Below are 20,262 nucleotides of genomic sequence, written 5' to 3'. Positions count from 1 at the left end.
GCCACAAGCATGCAGCTTCCAGGAGCATCCCGAGAGACCAATCCTTTTCAACTTCTACCCTTCAGTAATAGGTAAAAGATACAAGTCAATAAGTGTTTACTTTAACTGAAGAGTACTTGGATTTCTGATAATAATCTATGCTGGAAGGTGTTAAATTTACTATTCACAGAAAACCCTTGTTCTAATTATTTGAAAGCAGCAGAGATATTTCCTGCTTTTGTATAAAACTTGGCACATTACTATGTACAAATGCAAACTTTTTACATAAATAAAGATGAAGCTAAAAGTGAAGGATGGTCATCATACGATTTTAATCTACAGAAGGATGAAAATGTCTAAAATCTCTTAATCTTAAATTTCTATCATAATGGTAGAATTTAGTGTTTTAAAAAGTCTATATAGCTTACTCATTTAAAGAGAAAGTTCTTTGCTTAATATTTACCTAAGCTATGGACGAAGTTTCCTATTTTATGTCTGATACGGTTTGAATGTTTGTCCCTTCCAAATCTCGTGTTGAAATGTGATCCCCAATGCTGGAGGTGAGGTTTGGTAGAAGATGACTACATCAGGGGGGTGGATCCCTCATGAATGGTTTAGCACCACCCCCTTGGTGATAACTGAGCTCTCACTCAGTTAGTTCACAAGAGATCTGCTTGTTTAAAAAGTGTATGGGACCTCCTCCTTCCTCTTGCTCCTGTTGTCACCATGTGACATGCCTGTTCCCCCTCCGACTTCTGCCATTAATATAAGCTTCCTCAGGACTCACCAGAAGCTGAAGAGATGCTGGTGCCATGCTTCCTGTACAGCCTGAAGAACCGTGAGCCAACTAAACCCTACTCTTTTCTTTATAAATTACCCAATCTCAGTTATTTCTTTACAGCAATGCAAGAACAAACTAGCACAACATCAGTAAGAAAAAAAGGGTGACAGCTACCTGTTACAATGAGAACATTTGACTAGAAGTCAAGAAACTAGAATTCGAGCTCCTGCTCCAGCAATAATCAGCTATGGTTTTAGTTTCCTAAGTTGTACTTGAGTGACTGGAAGGAGAGCTAAACTATATACCAAAGAAGACGAATGACTAGTTGTAACAGGGGTAAGGTGGACTTTTATTCTGAATTTCTAGGATCTAGTGCTAGCTCCAACATTAGAGGATATTAAGACTAATGCAATATGCAACGTGTTAACCACTAAGCAAACTAACTTAGAAATATATGTGGTTTTTATAAGCAAAGCCTATGTCTATTTGATTTAAATTGGCTGTACATTAGCAGTGCTAACAAAGGCATACCAAATGCATCACATGATCAGTTCTTTATCTGACAGCGCACAGGCATTCTATCTGGTCAAGAAAACAAAACAAATCTTATTGTTCCATGTTTTCCCACAACATAACCTTTATTTCTATAAAGTTAAGATATTATAGGTGATGTCATCTATAATAGTATCTTTTTAGAGTTTTACATTCAAAATATGTTTTCATTTCATTTTATTCTGAAAACTCTTCATAAGGTCAAAAGGGCATGTCATATCCATCTTAAAGTTCAGGGCAGAGTTTGCCCAAGGTAAGGTCAAAATTTAGAAATCAAGGATTCTGGATCTCTAGGTCACAGTGCTTTCTATTATCCCTTTATGCATGCACTCACTGAGTTGTATTCTTTCATTAGACAAACATGTATAAGGAACTGGGTTGGGTATTTCTTGTGAGGACCCAGTTTTTAGTTTTGACTTCGTCATTCTCCGCCAATAATCACTTTGTAATCCTAAGCAAGTCACAACTTCTCTGAATTTTAGTTTCTTGGTCTGTAAAATTGAGACAATAACATATGTTCTTTCTGTCATTCAAAATTAGTGTGGAGACTAAATTAGATAGAAAGCTAAGAGCTGAAAAGAATTCTATAGGTCTAATTTAATACTCTCCTTTTACAAATATACAACAGAGAAGCTAAATTATTTGCTCAAGGTCATGTCATTTTTTTTTCCTTTGAGAGTTGAGGTCTCTGTATATTGCCCAGGCTAGACTGGAATTCCTGGGCTCAAGAGATCCTCCCACCTCTGCCTCCTGAGTAGGTGGGGCTCAGGAGACGCACATTAATTTTTAGTAACTTGGATTAGAATCCAGGTCACTTAACACCTAGTGAAACTGGTCCTTTCATTACACTTTGCAGCTTCTAGAGTAGGTGAAAAATTTTTGAAAGCTACAACCTACCTAGCCTTTCCCAACTAAGGTTTTATGACCAAATTCAGCCTTTATGCCACAAGGCATATATTGTATGTGAAGAATTAACATCTTCCAGGAATTCAGAGTAGGACTAGGTTACAGAGCATCCTTCAGAGAATGGAGAAAATAGTCACTCAAATAGTTTTCTGTGTTTTTGGATGAGAAAGGCAACATGACTATATTAATGGGACATTATTACCAGGAATGGCTCTAGCCTTCAAGACCTGAAATTTAAAATTTGTATTCAACTGTAAAGCCTAGCCTTTATTACACATCATCTCCTCAAGAAGCTCTTTACTAAATTCGTAGATTCTCATGTCTGTGTTACTAATAGCTGTTGTTATATCTTGTATTGCAATTATTTCTTTGTTTTGTATTCTTTTTTTTTTTTTTTTTTTTTTGAGACAGAGTCTTGCTCTGTCACCCAGGCTGGAGTGCAGTGGCATGATCTCCGTCACTGCAAACTCTGCTTCCTGGGTTCAAGCAATTCTCCTGCCTTAGCCTTCTGAGTAGCTGGGATTACAGGTGTAAGCCACCACACCTGGATAACTTTTTTGTATTTTTAGTAGACAGAGTTTCACCATGTTGGCCAGGCTGGTTTCGAACTCCTGACCTCAAAAGGTCTGCCTGCCTTGGCCTCCCAAAGTGCTTGGATTACTTGCATGAGTCACCACACATGGCTTTGTTTTTCATTCTTAATTGAATTGCACGAATATGTCTTAAAAGGCAAACTAAGTACTGTGGAAGTACAGAAAAGGAACTGATGAGATTAAGAAGACTCCATAGAAAAGACGTGATATGATTCTAAGAGTTGGAGATGAAGAAGCAACAAGAGAACTCGGAAAAAAAGATAAGGAAGAAGGGACAACTCAAGTGTATGCACAGATAAATATGCTTATTCAAGTTTTAAATCTTACCACAATAACATTTTCACTCCTCTTGATTTCCTTTCCCTACTTGTTTGAACCTGCTTCAACCATCATTCCCATCAACTTTTACTTTGCTCTAATCATCATTCATCACCCTTTAAATCTTTCCTCTTCTACTCCCATCCAACTCTATAAAAGTTGGTTCAACTCTTTGAACTTGGGTAGATGACTCACATTCTGGTAAAAAGTAACATAAAGTATTAAGTGTTTACAATAATGAAAGGAAGGTAAATCACTTCGAAATGATACCAATAGACTTATGGTAATACTAGTCTAGAATTTAAGATTTTTTCTCCTTAGGCTGAAAGATCTTTTTATAGAAAATAAATATATTCTGTCAACATAAATTACAAATGTTCATTTCTCAAATTGAAAATGGTTTATTTGTTTCTATACCTAAATAGAAAATTTTATCATAATGAGCATCAAAAGAATCCCAAATGAGAAAACTGCTTTTTTCATAAGTGTAAATTAAGGGATGGAAGTCACATTTCACCATGACAAACATTTGCTGCATGCAAAATGACTAAAGTAAGTTTAGAATAATTCTTTTTAAATTTTAAAATATCAATGTTTCATACTTTTTTCTTTCTTTCTTCTTTTAAGAGACAGTGTCTCGTTATGTTGCCCAGGCTGGAGTGCTGTGGCTATTCACAGGTGTCATCAAAGAGCAATGAAGCCCCAAACTCCTGTGGCCTTAAGTGATCCTCTTGTCTCAGCCTCTAGAGTAGCTTCGACTACAGGTGTGTACCACTATGCCTGGCTCACACTTTCTTTTGAACTTAAATGAATTTATTTCTGTTTTAAGTCTCACATACTCTCTCATCTGATCTTTTTCTTTTTTTTTGCATATCCCCTGTTCTCAATGTTATGTACAATTTCAATTATGGCCTTCAAAACTTTTAATGAGAGAATTCTTTAAAGTTTTAATCGATTCCTCTTTGATCAATTTTATAGTAAAAGAACACGGTGTCTTATTGTGGAAAAAAATAGATTTTTTAAAGAAGAATGCTATTGAAACATAAAGGGAAGCCTTTTACAAAATATTTAATCTTATACATGTTTCTTGTGCAATCTGTTTCAAAAATCAGAAATCCTTAAACATAAAGAATGGAAGGTGACTCCTTGATCTATTATACCTGAGAGTGAAAAAACCCAACCTGCGGAGGTTGCAGTGAGCCGAGATCGTGCCACTGCACTCCAGCCTGAACGACAGAGCAAGACTCTGTCTCAAAAAAACAAAAACAAAAACCCAACCCAGCAGCTTAAGCAGTGAAAGTACTCAAAGAATCAGAATCAGATGTCATTAAATTTTAAAAACCGATGCATTACATAATGAAATTCACTCTATTTCATTCTTTTTATTTATTTACTTATTTATTTGAGAACAGGCCTCTCTGTCACTCAGGCTGGAGTAAAATGGTACAATCATAGCTCAATGCAGCCTCAATCTTCTAGGCTCAAGTGATCCACCCACCTCAGCCTCCCTAGTAACCAGGACTACAGGTGCACACCACCACACCTGGCTAATTTTTTGAAACAGGGTGTCACTATGTTGCCTAGGCTGGTCTTGAAATCCTGGTCTCAAGTGATCCTCTCATCTCAGCCTCCCAAAGTGTTGTGATTATAGGTGTGAACCATAGATCCTGGCCAAGATTCACTATATTTTGAATTGGTTGTATATGTAGGCTATATTCTTTCCTTTTTGTTTTTTTTAGACAAGGTCTTGATCTGTCACCAGGCTGAAGTGCAGCGGTACAATCAAAGCTCACTGCAGTCTCAACCTCCTAGGCTCAAACAATCCTCCCACTTCAGCCTCCCAACCAGCTGGGACCACAGGTTCACATCACCACACCCAGGTAATTTTTAAATTTTTTATGGAGACAGGGTTTCCCTATGTTGCCAAAGCTGATACACTATATTTCAAATCAGTCTACAAGGTTATTATGGCAACAGTCCTAAAAAAAGGCTTGTCTTCACCATTTTTTAAAAGTATTATACTTCAAGTATTGGGATACATGTGCAGAACGTGCAGGTTTGTTACATAGGTATACACGTGCCATGGCGGTTTGCTGCACCCATCAACCCGTCATCTACGTTAAGTATTTCTCCTAATGTTATCCCTCCTCTAACCCCCCACCCCGACAGGCCCCCATGTGTGATGTTCCCCTCCCTGTGTCCATGTGTTCTCATTGTTCAGTTCCCACTTATGAGTGAGAACATGTAGTGTTTGGTTTTCTGTTCCTGTGTTAGTTTGCTGAAAATTATGGTTTCCAGCTTCATCCATGTCCCTGCAAAGGACACAAACTCATCCTTGTTCATGGCTGCATAGTATTCCATGGTATATATGTGCCACATTTTCTTCATCCTGTCTATCATTGATGGGCATTTGGGTGGGTTCCAAGTCTTTGCTATTGTAAATACTGCTGCAATAAGCATATGTGTGCATGTGTCTTTATAGTAGAATGATTTATAATCCTTTGGGTATATACCCAGTAATGGGCTTGCTGGGTCAAATGGTATTTCTGGTTCTAGATCCTTGAGGAATCACCACACTGTCTTCCACAATGGTTGAACTAATTTACACTCCCACCAACAGTGTAAAAGCATTCCTAATTCTCCACATCCCCTCCAGCATCTGTTGTTTCCTGACTTTTTAATGATTGCCATTCTAACTGGTGTGAGATGGTATCTCATTGTGGTTTTGATTTGCATTTCATTAATGACCACTGATGATGAGCTTTTGTTCATATGCTTGTTGGCCACATAAATGTCTTCTTTTGAGAAGTGTCTGTTCATATGCTTCACCCACTTTTTGATGGAGTTGTTTGCTTTTTTCCTGTAAATTTATTTAAGTTCCTTGTAGATTCTGGACTTTAGCCCTTTGTCAGATGGATAGATCGCAAAAATTTTCTCCCATTCTGTAGGTTGCCTGTTCACTCTGATGATAGTTTCTTTTGCTGTGCAGAAGCTCTTTACTTTAATTAGATCCCATTTGTCAATTTTGGCTTTTGTTACCATTGCTTTTGGTGCTTTGGTCATGAAGTCTTTGCCCATGCCTATGTCCTGAATGGTATTGCCTAGGTTTTCTTCCGGGGTTTTCATGGCTTTAGGTCTTACATTTAACTCTTTAATCCAACTTGAGTTAATTTTTGTATAAGGTGTAAGAAAGGGGTCCAGTTTCAGTTTTCTGCACATGGCTAGCCAGTTTTCCCAACACCATTTATTAAACAGGGAATCCTTTGCCCAGTGCTTGTTTTTGTCAGGTTTGTCAAAGTTGAGATGGTTGTAGATATGTGGCATTATTTCTGAGACCTCTCTTCTGTTCCATTGGTCAATATATCTGTTTTGGTACCAAGACCATGCTGTTTTGGTTACTGTAGCCTTGTAGTATAGTTTGAAGTCAGGTAGCATGATGCCTCCAGCTTTGTTCTTTTTGCTTAGGATTGTCTTGGCTATATGGGCTTTTTTTGGTTCCATATGAAATTTAAAGTAGTTTTTTCTAATTCTATAAAGAAGTCAATGGTAGCTTGATAGGGATAGCATTGAATCTATAAATTACTTTGAGCGGTATGGCCATTTTCACAAGATTGATTCTTCCTATCCATGAGCATGGAATGTTCTTCCATTTGTTTGTGTCCTCTTTATTTCCTTGAGCAGTGAAGTTTGTAGTTCTCCCTGAAGATGTCCTTCACATCCCTTGTATGTTGTATGCCTAGGTATTTTATTCTCTTTGTAGCAATTGTGAATGGGAGTTCACTCATGATTTGGCTCTGTCTATTATTGTTGTAGAGGAATACTTGTGATTTCTGCACATTAATTTTGTATCCTGAGACTTTGCTGAAGTTGCTTATCAGCTTAAGGAGATTTTGGGCTGAGATAATGGGGTTTTCTAAATAGATAATCATTGTCTCTGCAAACAGAGACAATTTAATTTCCTCTCTTCCTGTTTGAATATGCTTTATTTCTTCCACTTTTCTGATTGCCCTGAACAGAACTTCCAATACTATGTTGAATAGGAGTGGTGAGAGAGAGCATCCTTGTCTTGTGCCAGTTTTCAAAGGGAATGCTTCCAGCTTTTGCCGATTCAGTATGATATTGGCTGTGGGTCTGCCATGAATAGCTCTTATTATTTTGAGATACGTTCCATCAATATGAAGTTTATTGAGAGTTTTTAGCATGAAGCGGTGTTGAATTTCATCGCTGGCCTTTTCTGCACCTATTGACATAATCATGTGGTTTTTGTCTTTGGTTCTGTTTATGTGATGGATTATGTTTATTGATTTGCATATGTTGAACCAGCCTTGCATCCCAGGGATGAAGCCGACTTGTTTGTGGTGGATAAGCTTTTTGATGTGCTACGGATTTGGTTTGCCAGTATTTTATTGAGGGTTTTCACATCGATATTCATCAAGGATATTGGCCGAAATTTTCTTTTTTTGTTGTGTCTCTGCCAGGTTATGGTATCAGGATGATGCTTGGCTTATAAAATGAGTTAAAGAGGACTCTCTTTTTTTCTATTGTTTGGAATAGTTTCAGAAGGAATAGTATCAGCTCCTCTTTGTACCTCTGGCAGAATTCAGCTGTGAATCCATCTGCTCCTGGGTTTTTTTTGGTTGGTAGGCTATTAATTACTGCCTCAATTTCAGAACTTGTTATTGGTCTATTCAGGGATTCGACTTCTTCCTGGTTTACTCTTGGGAGGGTGTATGTGTCCAGGAATTTATCCATTTTGTCTAGATTTTCTAGATTATTTGCGTAGAGATGTTTATAGTATTCTCTGATGGTAGTTTGTATTTCTGTGGGATCAGTGGTGATATCCCCTTTAGCATTTTTTTATTGTGTCTGTTTGATTCTTCTCTCTTTTCTTCATTAGCCTGGCTAGTGTTCTATCTATTTTGTTAATCTTTTCAAAAAACCAGCTCCTGGATTCATTTATTTTTTGAAGGGTTTTTCATGTTTCTATCTCCTTCAGTTCTGCTCTGACTTTAGTTATTTCTTATCTTCTGCTACCTTTTGAATTACTTTGCTCTTGCTTCTCTAGTTCTTTTAATTGTGATGTTAGGGTGTCAATTTTACATCTTTTCTGCTTTCTCCTGTGGGCATTTAGTGCTATAAACTTCCCTCTAAACATTGCTTTAGCTGTGTCCCAGAGATTTGGGTATGTTGTGTCTTGGTTCTCATTGGTTTCAAAGAACTTCTTTGTTTCTGCCTTAATTTCATTATTTTCCCAGTATTCATTCAGGAACAGGTTGTTCAGTTTCCGTGCAGTTGTGCAGTTTTGAGTGAGTTTCTTAATCCTGAGTTCTAATTTGATTGCACTGAGGTCTCAGAGACTGTGTTATGATTTCCATTGTTTTGCATTTGTTGAGGAGTGTTTTACTTCCAATCGTGGTTAGTTTTAGAATAAGTGTGATGTGGTGCTAAGAAGAATGTCTATTCTGTTGATTTGGGGTGGAGAGTTCTGTAGATGTCTATTCAGTCTGCTTGGTCCAGAGCTGAGTTCAAGTCCTGAATATCCTTGTTAATTTTCTGTCTCATTGATCTGTCAGATATTGACAGTGGGTGTTAAAGTCTGCCACTATTATTGTGTGGGAGTCTAAGTCTCTTTGTAGGTCTCTAAGGACTTGCTTTATGAATCTGGGTGCTCCTGTATTGGGTGCATACATACTTAGGATAGTTAGCTCTTCTTGTTGCATTGATCCCTTTACCATTATGTAATGCCCTTCTTGTCCTTTTTGATCTTCGTTGGTTTAAAGTCTGTTTTATCAGAGACTAGGATTGCAACCCCTTTTTTTTTTTTTTTTTTTTTTTTTTTGCTTTCCATTTGCTTGGTAAATCTTCCTCCATTCCTTTATTTTGAGCACGTGTCTTTGCACGTGAGATGAGTCTCCTGAATACAGCACACTGATGGGTCTTGACTCTTTATCCAACTTGCCAGTCTGTGTCTTTTAATTGTGGCACTTAGCCCATTTACTTTTAAGGTTAATATTGTTATATGTGAATCTGATCCTGTCATTATGATGCTAGCCATTTAGTTTGCCCATTAGTTGATGCCCATTAGTTTCTTCATAGTGTTGATGGTCTTTACAGTTTGGTATGTTTTTGCAGTGGCTGGGACCAATTTTTCCTTTCCATATTTAGTGCTTCCTTCAGGAGCTCTGGTAATGCAGGCCTGGTGGTGACAAAATCTCTCAGCATTTGCTTGTCTGTAAAGGATTTTATTTCTCCTTCACTTATGAAGCTTAGTTTGGCTGGATACAAAATTCTGGGTTGAAAATTCCTTTCTTTAAGAATGTTGAATATTGGCCCCCACTCTTTTCTGGCCTGTAGGGTTTCTGCAGAGAGATCCACTATTAGTCTGATGGGCTTCCCTTTGTAGGTAACCCGACCTTTCTCTCTGGCTGCTCTTAACATTTTTTCCTTCATTTCAACCTTGGTGAATCTGACGATTATGTGTCTTGGGGTTGCTCTTCTAGAGGAGTATCTTTGTGGTGTTCTCTGTATTTCCTGAATTTGAATGTTGGCCTGTCTTGCTAGGTTGGGGAAGTTCTCCTGGATAATATCCTGCAGAGTGTTTTCCAACTTGGTTCCATTCTCCCTGTCACATTCAGGTACATCAATCAAACACAGGTTTGGTCTTTTCACATAGTCCCCTATTTCTTGGAGGCTTTGTTCGTTTCTTTTCATTCTTTTTTCTCTAATCTTGTCTTCACACTTTATTTCATAAAGTTGATCTTCAATCTCTGATATCCTATCTTCTGCTTTGGTTGTTGATACTTGCGTATGCTTCACGAAGTTCTTGTGCTGTGTTTTTCAGCTCCATCAGGTCATTTATGTTCTTCTCTAAACTGGTTATTTTAGGTAGCAATTCCTCTAACCTTTTTTCAAGGTTTTTAGCTTCCTTGCATTGGGTTAGAACATGGTCCTTTGGCTTGGAGGAGTTTGTTATTACCCACCTTCTGAAGCCTACTTCTGTCAATTCATCAAACTCATTCTCTGTCCAGTTTTGTTCCCTTGCTGGCGAGGAGTTGTGATTCTTTGGAAGACAAAAGGCATTCTGGTTTTTGGAATTGTCAGCCTTTTTGCGCTGGTTTTTCCTCATCTTCATGGATTTATCTACCTTTGGTCTTCGCTTCAAATGGGGTTTCTGTGTGGAAATCTTTTTTGTTGATGTTGATGCTATTCATTTCTGTTTGTTAGTTTTCCTTCTAACACTCAGGCCCCTCTGCTGCAGGTCTGCTGGAATTTGCTGGAGGTCCACTCCAGACCCTGTTTGTCTGGATATCACCAGCAGAGGTTGCAGAACAACAAAGATTGCTGCCTGTTCCTTCCTCTGGAAGCTTTGTCCCAGAGGGGCATCCACCAGATGGCAGCTGGAGCTCTCCTGTATGAGTTGTCTGTCGATTCCTGCTGGGAGGTGTTTCCTAGTCAGGAGGCATGGGGGTCAGAGACCCACTTGAGGAGGCAGTCTGTCCCTTAGCAGAGCTTGAGCACTGCCCTGGGAGATCTGCTGCTCTCTTCAGAGCCAGCAGGCAGGAACGTTTAAGTCTGCTGAAGCTGCACCAATAGCCACCCCATAGCACCCTTCCCCCAGGTGCTCTGTCCCAGGGAGATGGCAGTTTTATCTATAAGCCCTTGACTGGGGCTGCTGCCTTTTTTTCAGAGATGCCCTGCCCAGAGAGGAGGACTCTAGAGAGGCAGTTGGGCTACAGTGGCTTTGGTGAGCTGCAGTGGGCTCCACCCAGTTCAAACTTCCTGGCAGCTTTGCTTACACTGTGAGGGGAAAACCACCTACTCAAGCCTCAGTAATGGCAGATGCCCCTCCTCCCAAGCTCCAGCATCCCAGGTCGACTTCAGACTCCTGTGCTGGCAGTGAGAGTTTCAAGCCAGTGGATCTTAGCTTGCTGGGCTCTGTGGGGGTGGGATCCACTGAGCTAGACCACTTGGCTCCCGGGCTTCAGCCCCCTTTCCAGAGCAGTTAACAGTTCTGTCTCACTGGTGTTTCAGGTGCCACTGGAGTATGAAAAAGAAAAAATTCTGCAGCTAGCTCGGTGTCTGCCCAAATGGCTGCCCAGTTTTGTGCTTGAAACCCAGGGCCTGGGTGGTGTAGGCACCCGAGGGAATTGCCTGGTCTGAGGGTTGTGAAGATCACGGAAAAGGCATAGAGTCTGGGCTGGAATGCACCGTTCCTCATGGCACATTCCCTCATGGCTTCCCTTGGTTAGGGGAGGAAGTTCCCTGGCCCCTTGCACTTCCCGTGTAAGGCGATGCCCCACCCTTCTTTGGCTCGCCTTCCATGGGCTGCACCCCCTGTCTAACCAGCCTCAATGAGATGAGCTGGGTACCTCAGTTGGAAATAGAAAAATCACCCACCTTCTGCATTGATCTCGCTGGGAGCTGCAGACTCCAGCTGTTCCTGTGTTCACCATTTTAACATCTATCTGGCTCTGTTTAATTTTCGCTCCCCCCAAAAAATCCATATAAGAAATAAGTTGATTCTCAGAGTTAAGTTCCAGAAGTGTAGAGATCCACATTAAAATACCAGTTTGCCTGAGTTTATCAAATATAAAAGTATCTATTAAATATAATTGATTATATGGATTCATTACTTCCCTTTGCAAGTAGTTACTCTGTATTTTTCCAATTCTAACCTAAGAATTTTTCAAAGTTTCTAAATTCCCCTTTGGTTCCTTAATTAGAAGCCAAATTTAATATCTGGAAAAAATGCAGTATTCAATTATCTTCTTCCTGTTGAAAGAGTCCCTCTGCTACGGCTCTTCCTCAGTAGAAACAACTTGCAACAAAATTCAAGTTTATGATTCACTCATCAGCAAACATGTGAGAATCATCTACAAAGAACCAAGAATTGTGGTAAGAATTATACAAACATTTACTATGATACTGATAATAATGAAAAGCCTAATTCAACAAATAGTGATCTATCCATTTTTAAGCCCCAGTAACTCAAACATTGAAAAACTATAGATGAACAGGCCGGGCACAGTGGCTCACACATGGAATCCCAGCACTTGGGGAGGCCGAAGTGGGTGGATGACTTGAGGTCAGGAGTTCAAGACCAGCCTGGCCACATGGTGAAACCCTATCTCTATTAAAAATACAAAAATTAGCTGGGTGTGGTGGCAGGTGCCCGTAATCCCAGCTACTCGGGAGGCTGAGGTGGGAAAATCGCTGGAATCTGGGAGGCAGAGGTTGCAGTAAGACAAGATCGCACCACTGCACTCCAGCCTGGGCAACAGAGTGAGGAAAAAAAAAAAAAAAGAAAGAAAGAAAAAGAAAAAGAAAAGAAAAGAAAAAACTATAGATGAAAGATTTAAGTGAATAACAAGTCAAGTGAGTAATGACAATATGTAGAAGAATATTCTAAGTAGAATTAATACATTTTAATTCTTTGAATGAGAAAATGCCATATTCAAAATGAAAGTAAAAGTAGGATGAGATCAGCATATACAACTGCATATATTTCATTAATTAAAGATGACTAAAGAGGAGACTATCAATTTGAAAGAAGATTACTAAGATGGTTTTTTTAAAACATACTGAACCAAATTAAAAAAAATAACACTAAGACATAACTACTAACAGAAAATTTTTTCCAATGAGAATACAAGCTTATTAACCACTCCTTTTTTCATTAATGGTCACTCAGCTTCTACCAGCCTTCTAATAAGAACACACACATACATTTTTTCTAAACCAAATGTGATATAAAGATATTCAACCCTTCAAAATTTTAAGTATTGGTTATAAGTAATACTCATCTTTTTTTGTCATTTGATAAGATGAATTTTCTAGTCCAGACAGTAGAAATAGATTATAGTTCATCAACAAATGACAAAAATTGCTGAGTGTGAAAGAATGGTGCAAAACAACACAAAACATGTTACTGTAATAAGTTATTTTTAAGCTAAGTAATTTATGAAAAAAAAACAAATTGTTCTTAAATTACTTAATACCCAAGAGGAAGAGTTTCAGCTTAAACTAAACCAAATTAAAAAAATAATAACAGTAAGGCATAACTAGATCTAGCCTTTTCTGAAAAAAATGATATTTAAAACAAGAAAAACATGTGCCATAGAGGTTGTGATATCCTCAATCTTTGAGGAAATAACACCTACATTTCAGTACCCTCACCTTACACACACTTTCTTCTTCTATTTTGGAGTCTTTAAAATATAAGTATACTTTTTTTTTTTTTTTTTTTTTGAGATAGTCTCGCTGTCGCCCAGGCTGGAGTGCAGTGGCTTGATCTTGGTTCACTGCAACATCTGCCTCCCAAGTTCAAGCGATTGTCCTGCCTCAGCCTCCTGAGTAGCTGGGACTACAGGCACGCACTATTGCCCTAGGCTAATTTTGTATTTTTGGTAGAGATGGGGTTTTGCCATGTTGGCCAGGCTGCTCTCAAACTCCTGATCTCAGGTGATCCACCTGCCTCGGCCTTCCAAAGTGCTGGGATTACAGGCGTGAGTCACTGCGCCTGGCCCAAAATATGAGTATACTTTAAATATAAATATATAAACCATTCATAGAAACTTTTAGATGAAGATGAAATCTGAAATATATTTCAATATATAGTTAATGTCATATTAAGGGATTAAGGGAAGAGCTGGGAGGAAGAAGGAAGACAAGACCATGAACCTAAAATTTTGCCAAGTAGTAGGATTTTTATTCTCTAAACCTTATTTCAATCAATTTAAGGTTAAAAAAATTTTGTTTAAAAAGATGCAACTTCATTTTGTGCTTAGAAAGTAAGATTAACACCACACCAAAGATAAAGATTCTTGAGTTTGTTCTTTGGAGAAATGAGTAATTTAAAAATTTAAACAGCTCTAAAATATTAATTCAACTTCATAGGAAAGAGGAAAGAATGTTAGAAAATTGCTTATCAAAAACTAATGAGACCCAGGATAAGAGCTACTCATAATAACAATTAAATATTGAGGATTTTTCAGAAACCAAGAGTCAAATGCTTTTTATACCTTAAAGGTTAAAGGCCCCTGTTTCATAGTCATTAAACAGTTCTTTGAAATGCTATGTTAAGATACCACTAACAATTTCAATTTATAAATACACACCCATATACATTTTCTTTTCCAAATTGTCATATCCCAAACACGAAAACAATCGAATAAGAGAACAGGCTGAATAGTGATTTTTTTCTTTCAATTATTACTACTGAAACAAATCAAAACAACTCTGAGAGGTTGCCAGCACCGCAGAAGGCATTTCCACATAAAAAGAGTTAATGAGCAGACCACGCAGTTAAATAGCCAGTGACCATTTGCAAGCCTCCTAGGTATATTCCCAGCAGACACATTATCAGATTAAAGGAAGTGCAAACAAACTGGGCTGAAAGTTTCTTTGTCCAAACCCAGCCTCTTCTTCCTGTGATGTCATATTACAAATCTAGGAAGCCTTTCTTTTTCACTTCAGAGAAAGCGACCTCAAGATACAGCTGGCAACTGAGGAAAAGGCCTCAATTCAGCAAGAGCTAACAAGCTTGGGAATTTATTTCGGAATCTTTAAAAGACTCTTCTGCTTACCCACCATCTGGGATCCACTGCAGGAAAACAAAAAAGGAAAACTTCATTTAAAAGAAGCAAGAAGTAAAATGGGACAAATTGGGAATGTTTAAGTCTCTGAAACTGCACTGAAAAGAAAATAAGATTGACAACTTAAGCTTAACATTCTGAGGCATAAAGAAACATTAACTTTGGAGTATTCATCTTGACTACTGAAATACAAGTTTAGAAGACAAGTGGTTTCATTCTGGTCACAGATCACAGCTTTTCTTTAAATTTATAATCCTATGGGTTGGCCTCGTTGACTGTATTTTTTAAAGGTTGCTCGTCAGTTAACTGAGCCTTGGAATTCATGGATTTTCTAAAGACTAACAAATGAAAATATTTTCCTGTTGAAGAACCCAGCGGAAATTTTACAGCAACAAATTTCATGTTTCTTTTGGATATTTCTGAGAAAAAGGAAATATTTATAAAACCATCCAAAGATCCAGATAATTTGCAAATAAATTGGAGGTTATAGAGGTTATAATCTGAATACCAAAGGAGACTGCAGCTGATGAAAGTGCTTCCAAACTGAAAATTGGACGTGCCTTTACGATGGTAAGCGTTAACAGCTCCCACTGCTTCTATAATGACTCCTTTAAGTACACTTTGTATGGGTGCATGTTCAGCATGGTGTTTGTGCTTGGGTTAATATCCAATTGTGTTGCCATATACATTTTCATCTGCGTCCTCAAAGTCCGAAATGAAACTACAACTTACATGATTAACTTGGCAATGTCAGACTTGCTTTTTGTTTTTACTTTACCCTTCAGGATTTTTTACTTCACAACACGGAATTGGCCATTTGGAGATTTACTTTGTAAGATTTCTGTGATGCTGTTTTATACCAACATGTACGGAAGCATTCTGTTCTTAACCTGTATTAGTGTAGATCGATTTCTGGCAATTGTCTACCCATTTAAGTCAAAGACTCTAAGAACCAAAAGAAATGCAAAGATTGTTTGCATTGGCGTGTGGTTAACTGTGATCGGAGGAAGTGCACCCGCCGTTTTTGTTCAGTCTACCCACTCTCAGGGTAACAATGCCTCAGAAGCCTGCTTTGAAAATTTTCCAGAAGCCACATGGAAAACATATCTCTCAAGGATTGTAATTTTCATTGAAATAGTGGGATTTTTTATTCCTCTGATTTTAAATGTAACTTGTTCTAGTATGGTGCTAAAAACTTTAACTAAACCTGTTACATTAAGTAGAAGCAAAATAAACAAAACTAAGGTTTTAAAAATGATTTTTGTACATTTGATCATATTCTGTTTCTGTTTTGTTCCTTACAATATCAATCTTATTTTATATTCTCTTGTGAGAACACAAACATTTGTTAATTGCTCAGTAGTGGCAGCAGTAAGGACAATGTACCCAATCACTCTCTGTATTGCTGTTTCAAACTGTTGTTTTGATCCTATAGTTTACTACTTTACATCGGACACAATTCAGAATTCAATAAAAATGAAAAACTGGTCTGTCAGGAGAAGTGACTTCAGATTCTCTGAAGTTCATGGTGCAGAGAATTTTATTCAGCATAACCTACAGACCTTAAAAAGTAAGATATTTGACAATGAATCTGCTGCCTGAAATAAAACCATTAGGACTCACTGGGACAGAACTTTCAAGTTCCTTCAACTGTGAAAAGTGTCTTTTTGGACAAACTATTTTTCCACCTCCAAAAGAAATTAACACATGGACATTTTAAAGTCTTTAGTATAAAGAAAATTTGTATTCAATGTGTTAAGCATTAACATGTATTTTATTTGTGTATCCACTTCATCTGATTTTTCTGAGCCATTTTGATTTGTTCCTTCATTAAAAAAATCTCTTAAAGTTATTTAGTGTCTAAAAGTGACTGATTTAAATTATGTGGTGACAATCTGTAATGTCTTTGAATTCCTTTTTATATTAAATGATTTAATTTACTAAATTATTTTATACTAATTTATATAAGTTTAAATACGTAATATTTTATTCAACATACCATTTTTATTTTGAATTAAAACTACTAATCATATTTCTTAAACTATGATTAACAAATGAGAAAGAAGAGTAATTTGAAATAAATGTTTTGGGAGTATTTTAAAATATATATATAACTAAAAATGTAGTCTTCTGTAGAAATGATGACATATTAACATTGTTGGAAGATCTTGAGCAGTAACACACTGATAACATTTTGGGAGTTTGGTCTGTGTAGGCAATTTGTAGAAAGCAGATGCTATCTATATGGTATGCTTTGAAGTGACTATTTTGATTTTCTGTATATAACACACCCAATTTCAAAATGATATATGCCACAAAAATTGAGAGGGAGAAAACTAATAAAATGTCATTTTGCTAAGTTTTTACTTAGCAAAAAAATAAAATACTACCAGAGGTACATTTTAAAGGTGCACTTACATCACAGTCAAGAACTTATGTTTTAAGTATGTTAGGTCAGAGAAACACCAGAGATAGTAAAATATAGTACTTGGCATTTAGAAAGTAATATACAGTCACGTGTTGCTTATGATGCTTGCTTAGGTAATTATGTCGTGCAAACATCATAGTGTGTACTTACACAACCCTAGAAGGTATACACTATTACACACCTAGGCTTATATGGTACACCCTATTGCTTCTAGGCTACAAACCTATACAGCAAGCTACTGTAAAGAATACTGTAGGCAACTGTAAAATAATGGTTCTTGTGTATCTAAATATATCTCAACACAGAAAAGGTACAGTAAAAATATAGTATGATAATCTTTTGAGACCACCATCGTTTATGCGGTCATTGACCAAAATGCTGTTATGTGATGCATGACTGTAAATATTTTCTTTTCCTTCACTCTTCTGACCATTTTAAGCCAAATATTGGAAAGTTCAAAACATTATTTCAAGTAGGCAAGATGTTATTGTATGTCAAAATGATTAATTAAGGACACAGTTCCTTACATTATAAAGTAACAAAACTACAAGGCCAAATAACTAAACAAAACTATATTTTCATTTCGCTAAACATAAAATGGGTCTGGCTCTGAGGTATACTTTAGAAAAAAAGTACCAAGTACACTAAAACTTTTTTATTATCCAACATATTCCTTTTTTAAAAAAATTCAGGCCGGGTGCGGTGGCTCACACCTGTAATCCTAGCACTTTGGGTGGCTGAGGCGGGTGGATCATAATGTCAAGAGATCAAGACCCTCCTGGCCAACATGGTGAAACCCGTCTCTACTAAAAATACAAAAATTAGCTGGGTGTGGTGGCACACTCCTGTAGTCCCAGCTACTCAGGAGGCAGAGGCAGGAGAATCGCTTGAACCCAGGAGTCGGAGGTTGCAGTGAGCCAAGATCTCGCCACTGCACTCCAGCCGGGTGACAGAGCGAGACTCCATCTCAAAAAAAAAAAAAAAAAAAATCAAGCAGTTCTCCAAAGTTAACTAAAAAAGAATGCCTTCTATTTAAGAAAAAGGACATGTAATTAAATTCAGCATCCAACCTATCTGATTTCTACTGTCTTAATCTTTCAAGTCCTCAATACAACTTGGACAAAAAACTCTTTTAAGACATAAATTTGATTTTTGCTGTTCTCTGGGTTTGAGCTGTAATGATTTCAGAAAAATCACAATCATTTGCTAGACAGGTAAACACATTTTCAATAAAATAACAGTGGGGTTTTTTTTTTAGGGATCCATGGTTTCCTTTAGATAAACCTAAAGCAAAATACATCTTTAATGCCTTCAGCCCAGGATTTCCAAGTTACAGTGAGATATGATCACACCACTGTACTCCAGCATGGACGACAGAGCAAGACCCTATCTTAAAAAAAAAAAAAGAGAGAAAAGAAAAAAACCCCCAAAAACTAGTGAAGATACTAACCATGGTCCTTTATATCCCAAGAGAAGTATATACATAATATAAATGTGTTTTCTTCCATTGACCTGAAATTCCTTTATTTGATATTACACTTCAGTAAATAAAAATACACTCTTTCTTAAACATACTGAGTTGAGAAGCAACTACCAATCTACTGATCTGGGGGAAAGGGGTGGAGAATTGTATAACTTTGAGATTTCTCGGAACTCTCCTCAGCTTAAAGATCTCAACTTACGGCAAGATCACAAAGCATGAATATAACTTTAAAATGCAAGTAAAACAGTCATTAAATAGTTGTTATTCCTATGTTCATGAAGAAACTTTTTGATGTCTCTTGTCAACATGAAGATAAATGAATCAAAAGTTTTGTAAGATTCTTCATAAAGCAATATATAACAGATAACAAACATGGTTTTCTCATCTAGAACTATGGAAAAAAAGTGTACCGGAACAAAATTTATTTTCCTTTGCTAGTGTTGTACTTTGTGGTAAGTCATATATTCTGAGGGTTTTCTCTTCCCTTCCCCCTTTATTCAGAAAAACCTATATTAATATTAGAACTCTGATGATTTTACTTTTGATTACCTGAAAATGATAGCACTAAGCCCCCCTACAAAAACTGTGCCCACTGTTATTAACATTTTCATAAAACAGTAGATGATTTGACTAATCTTCCTTCCCACATTAACTCCCTTCAAAGGAACACAGTAAGCTGAGAAAATTTTTCAAGTGTGGAAAAATGACTTTCCAGCATCCTAATAATTTCTGAACTTAGAAATCATCTTTACTGAGAAAATATCAAGTACCTAGTTTATTTTAAAAAGCATAAAAATATATGTATTATATATAATATATTCACAGAAAATTAAACTAAAGACACTACTTAAGGAGCTATCAACGAACCTTGATATTCTACATTCAAAATGCTGAAAAGTAAATTGGAAATATAAATCCTAATTATAGATATTGGTATTTAAAGAAATTAGTCACTAAATTGAGAAATACAAAATAGAAAATGGAGCAAACTTCATATTCCCATCTGAGAAACATTTGGTTCATGAATGGTACACAGTTATCAAGAATCTGAAGCAATTGCTTTTTGGTCCTACAATTTTGGACACCTGATGAACCAAGTATTTTGTCCTTTGTCAATATATTAAATTACTATTTCCAAGAAGAAGCATTACTACCTTCCAGCACCTAAACTTTTTTTGTGCCTAAATGCCAGTCCAACTCTGAATGTCACAAATGTTCTTAGTTGTGAATAAATTTTTGTGTAGAAACAATTTTATAAACAGTGCTTAGGCAGGGATGAAATCTTAAAGACTCCAAAAACAAACTTTTTAAAAAGCTTTTTGGGGCTTTCCTGAAAACTGAATTACCCATTTATAACATGGCTTCTAAGAAATAAATTACAAATTAAAAAGGACTAATGAACAAACTTAAGAATGTAGAACATATTAATATCTAAACCGACCAGAGTATTTAATGATCAACAACATTACTTATTTAGCAATATTTTCCAGAGATCAACATGTACATAACTCCTAAAATCTCTAATTCTCAAATTTCTATTTTCTCTCTTTATCATTTTTACTTGATGTCAGATAGTTTTATAAAAGTACAAAGAATGTCAATTAAACAAGGCAACAGATCAGATAATA

At 36.9% G+C, this 20,262-nt stretch overlaps 3 protein-coding genes across 10 annotated transcripts in view; 2 read left to right on the top strand and 1 right to left on the bottom strand.

The window, feature by feature from the left end:
* RB1 (RB transcriptional corepressor 1) overlaps positions 1-20,262 on the bottom strand; it is a 174,700-nt gene that overhangs the window by 43,936 nt on the left and 110,502 nt on the right. The gene's annotated exons all lie outside the window — the stretch shown is intronic.
* Positions 1-20,262, top strand: part of LOC100937467 (uncharacterized) — a 54,197-nt gene that overhangs the window by 13,052 nt on the left and 20,883 nt on the right. For 2 of the 7 annotated variants that reach the window (XR_008512673.1, XR_008512674.1), the window contains exons 4-5: positions 3,757-3,893; positions 4,869-5,009. Coding sequence is in view for 4 of the 7 variants with exons in the window: in XM_054529048.1 (XP_054385023.1) it covers positions 3,020-3,096; positions 3,757-3,893; positions 4,869-5,009; positions 10,388-10,545 (513 nt within the window). In the remaining 3 variants the exon portion in view is untranslated. Of the gene's footprint in view, positions 1-2,700; positions 3,097-3,756; positions 3,894-4,868; positions 5,010-10,387; positions 10,633-11,911; positions 12,025-20,262 lie in introns of those variants that run through there. The other 5 variants (XM_054529048.1, XM_054529047.2, XM_054529046.2 and 2 more) reach the window with 5 other exon arrangements.
* LOC100432438 (lysophosphatidic acid receptor 6) lies at positions 13,384-16,575 on the top strand. The gene has a single exon (XM_002824265.5). The coding sequence runs from the start codon at positions 15,291-15,293 to the stop codon at positions 16,323-16,325; it is 1,035 nt and encodes a 344-aa protein (XP_002824311.1). The 5' UTR covers positions 13,384-15,290; the 3' UTR covers positions 16,326-16,575.

Source organism: Pongo abelii, chromosome 14, assembly GCF_028885655.2.
Source record: "Pongo abelii isolate AG06213 chromosome 14, NHGRI_mPonAbe1-v2.0_pri, whole genome shotgun sequence".
Taxonomy (NCBI): Eukaryota; Metazoa; Chordata; class Mammalia; order Primates; family Hominidae; genus Pongo; species Pongo abelii.
Note: the sequence above shows the minus strand (reverse complement) of the source record. Positions and strands in the feature narration are given on the sequence as shown.

What these genes read in the sequence shown, in the direction of transcription:
- LOC100432438 (XM_002824265.5), top strand. Translation starts at nt 15,291, where the DNA reads ATGGTAAGCGTTAACAGCTCCCACTGCTTCTATAATGACTCCTTTAAG.